Below are 3,055 nucleotides of genomic sequence, written 5' to 3'. Positions count from 1 at the left end.
TTTTTCCCTAAGGAAAGAATGAATTCAAGATTATTTCCATATTAAAAAATACCTTCTTGAGGACAGAATAGCATGACAGTGAGTTGACTTTTCCCTAATATCCTGGCCTCATCTCCTGATTTTCCATAATATGCAGCACATCCAACTGTCATATTAAAATAAGTTTCACTGTTTGTAAGTTACAAGCAAATCTTCTATCATTGCAACTTTTATAAAAGCTGCCCCATGCTCAGCATGCCTGTTCCTTAACCTGATTAATGGAACACATCCATTGCTGTGGAGTCAGATCTGACTCATAGTGACCCCTCCTTGGGTTTCTGAGGCGGTTTCACTATGGAAGTAGATTGCTCAACCTTCTTTCTGAGGAGTGGCTGGTGGGTTTGAACTGCCAGCCTTCTGGTTAGCAGTCAGGGGCCTTACGCACCACGCCACCAAAGCTCCCTTCACCTGATTAGGTCCAGTGAATGTTCTGATGAACTCTCAGAAGCTATCACTGAGCAGCTACCCCCAACATAAAGTTAGAGTTCTGACTCCTATTTGCCTAGCCCCCTGAGAAATACTTATATTATGGTATGGTAATTATTTATTTAATTGATTTTGTCCTCTATTTGATTGCAAGTTGTTTGAGAGCAGACTTTGTGCATTAAGACCCTTTATGCCCTATAGAGCATTCAATAAATATTGAATGGATGAATAATTAATTTGACATTGCTAGTAATATGGGCAGGACAATCATCACTTTAAAGTGCCATGAAAAAAAAAATCCTTGAAAGTTGGTTGAGTTGAAATAATTTAATATATACAGTTATACTTCTACTCACTATTACAGATGTACATGAAAAATAACATGGCCAAGACAAACTGTACAATAATTTCACATTTTATTTTCCTGGGGTTTTCCCCCTATCCCAAAGTGGAGATCATCCTATTTGTGCTGTGTCTGCTGATGTACTTGATCACCTTGCTGGGCAATATTATCCTGATCTCCGTCAGCATCTGGGATCCTCACCTTCACACCCCCATGTACTTCTTCCTCAGCAACCTCTCCTTTCTGGACATCTGGTATACCTCTTCTGCGCTCACTCCAATGCTAGCAAACTTTGCTTCAGGACAAAACACCATCTCTTTCTCAGGATGTGTTGTGCAGATGTACTTCTCTCTTGCCATGGGCTCTACTGAGTGTGTGCTCCTGTCCATGATGGCGTATGACCGGTATGTAGCCATCTGCAATCCCCTGAGATACCCCGTCATCATGAACAAGAGAGTTTGTGTACACATTGCAGTTGGCTCCTGGGTGACAGGCTGCCTCACTGCCCTGGTGGAAACAATGTCTGTACTGCAGTTATCTCTCTGTGGTACTAACATCATCAATCATTTCACTTGTGAAATTCTGGCTGTCTTGAGACTGGTTTATGTGGACACCTCCACGGTAGAATTTCTCATGCTGGTGGTCAGCATCCTTCTCCTTCCCATGCCAATGGTCCTCATCTGTATCTCTTATGCCTTCATCCTGTCCAACATCCTGAGAATCAGCTCAGCGGATGGCCGAAGCAGAGCCTTCTCAACGTGCGCCGCCCACCTGACTGTGGTAGTTTTGTTCTACGGCACGGCTCTCTCTATGTACCTGAAGCCCTCAGCTATAGATTCACAGGAAGTAGATAAATTTATGGCTTTGCTCTATGCGGTTTTGATTCCCATGTTGAATCCAATCGTCTATAGTCTTAGGAATAAAGAGGTAAAAACGGCTGTGAAAAGACTGCTGGTTAGAAACCGTCTTTGTGCTCTCTATTCCCAGTAGCAAACAGTATTGATCAAAATTAATAGAAGGGTTGTGTACTTTGTCAGTTTATACCAAAATATTGGGATGGTGGAGGAAAATATACATTTTAACTGAGATAGGTTATTTCCTAAATCTTTTCTTGATTGACCACTGAAAATCTTAGGTAACAAAGATATGTTACTTAATATATCTGAAACTTTTGTATAAATAAGTAGGTCTCATAATAGGAAATTTTATTTTATTTACTTTTTTTGAGTTTTAAAGAGGATAAAATCAACTGTAAAGGTCATCTATTACTGAATATTCAAAATTTTATACATGTAATATACAAATGAAATAACTAGTAGATTTTTGAGATAATTTATGATTAATCTTTCTTTTTTGTGTGGGGGAAGAGTGGAATTTGATGGAAGCAATGACATATTCTACACATGTGTGGCTGTATTTTTCATGTGTGTGTGTATATAGGCAGCCCTCGGGTTATGAGCTCAAATTTTTAGGTGTTTCCTAACTCAAATTTGTAGGTAAGTTGGAACAGGTGCATACTGTTCTTATTTAGCCTTACTTTAGGCAAGAAAGGGTTAGAAACCTTTCAGTGATTTAAAACCTGCACATATACAGCAAGTGAAGGTGGTTGTGTGATGAAATATGTCTTGTAAGTATAGATAGGGTCACTGTGAGTTGCAAATGATTCAGTGGCAGTGGGTTTTTTTTGTGGGGGGGTGGTTAGGAGTTGGGCCAGTCATTTCTAAATGAGAGCAAATTTACATAACATAAAAGGACAAGTATGAGTTGTAAGGGTGAAAAAGTAGAGACAATAGGAAAGATGTTTGTAACCTGGGGACTTACCCAGGTTTGCTTATGCAGAGCCCAGGTGGCATAGTGCCTGAGGCATTTGGCTGCTAACCAGAAGGGTGATGGGTTTGAACCGCCAGCTCCTTGGAAGGAAGATTCCGCAGTCCACTTCTGTAGTGATACTGCCTCAGAAACCCGAGGGGTCGCTATGAGTCGGATCCGACTCGATGGCAGTGAGTTTTTTTGTCTATATACAAATGTAAAGGGTCTGCACAAATAAAACAGCAGTGGGATGGAACAGTGCTGATCAGGAACAAAAGGCGCATTTACTAGTAGTGGCTGATGCAAGATGCTGACGTTATAGTCTAAATTCAAAGAAGCTACAGAGTGTGTCAGTGAAGCTACTGGCGCCCTTCCTATTGTACTTTTCTGGGCCACCTGATCATGATCCCTCAAAACACACTAAATTGGTGTAAAAAT

At 40.6% G+C, this 3,055-nt stretch overlaps 1 protein-coding gene across 1 annotated transcript; it reads left to right on the top strand.

Moving 5' to 3' along the window:
* The first annotated feature begins 847 nt into the window (after positions 1–847).
* Positions 848–1,798, top strand: LOC103208078 (olfactory receptor 13F1). The gene has a single exon (XM_007953756.1). The coding sequence runs from the start codon at positions 848–850 to the stop codon at positions 1,796–1,798; it is 951 nt and encodes a 316-aa protein (XP_007951947.1).
* Positions 1,799–3,055: the final 1,257 nt, after the last annotated feature.

The sequence above is a fragment of the Orycteropus afer genome, unplaced genomic scaffold (genome assembly GCF_000298275.1).
Source record: "Orycteropus afer afer isolate SDZICR_OR568_19922 unplaced genomic scaffold, OryAfe1.0 scaffold00410, whole genome shotgun sequence".
Lineage (NCBI taxonomy): Eukaryota > Metazoa > Chordata > Mammalia > Tubulidentata > Orycteropodidae > Orycteropus > Orycteropus afer.
Note: the sequence above shows the minus strand (reverse complement) of the source record. Positions and strands in the feature narration are given on the sequence as shown.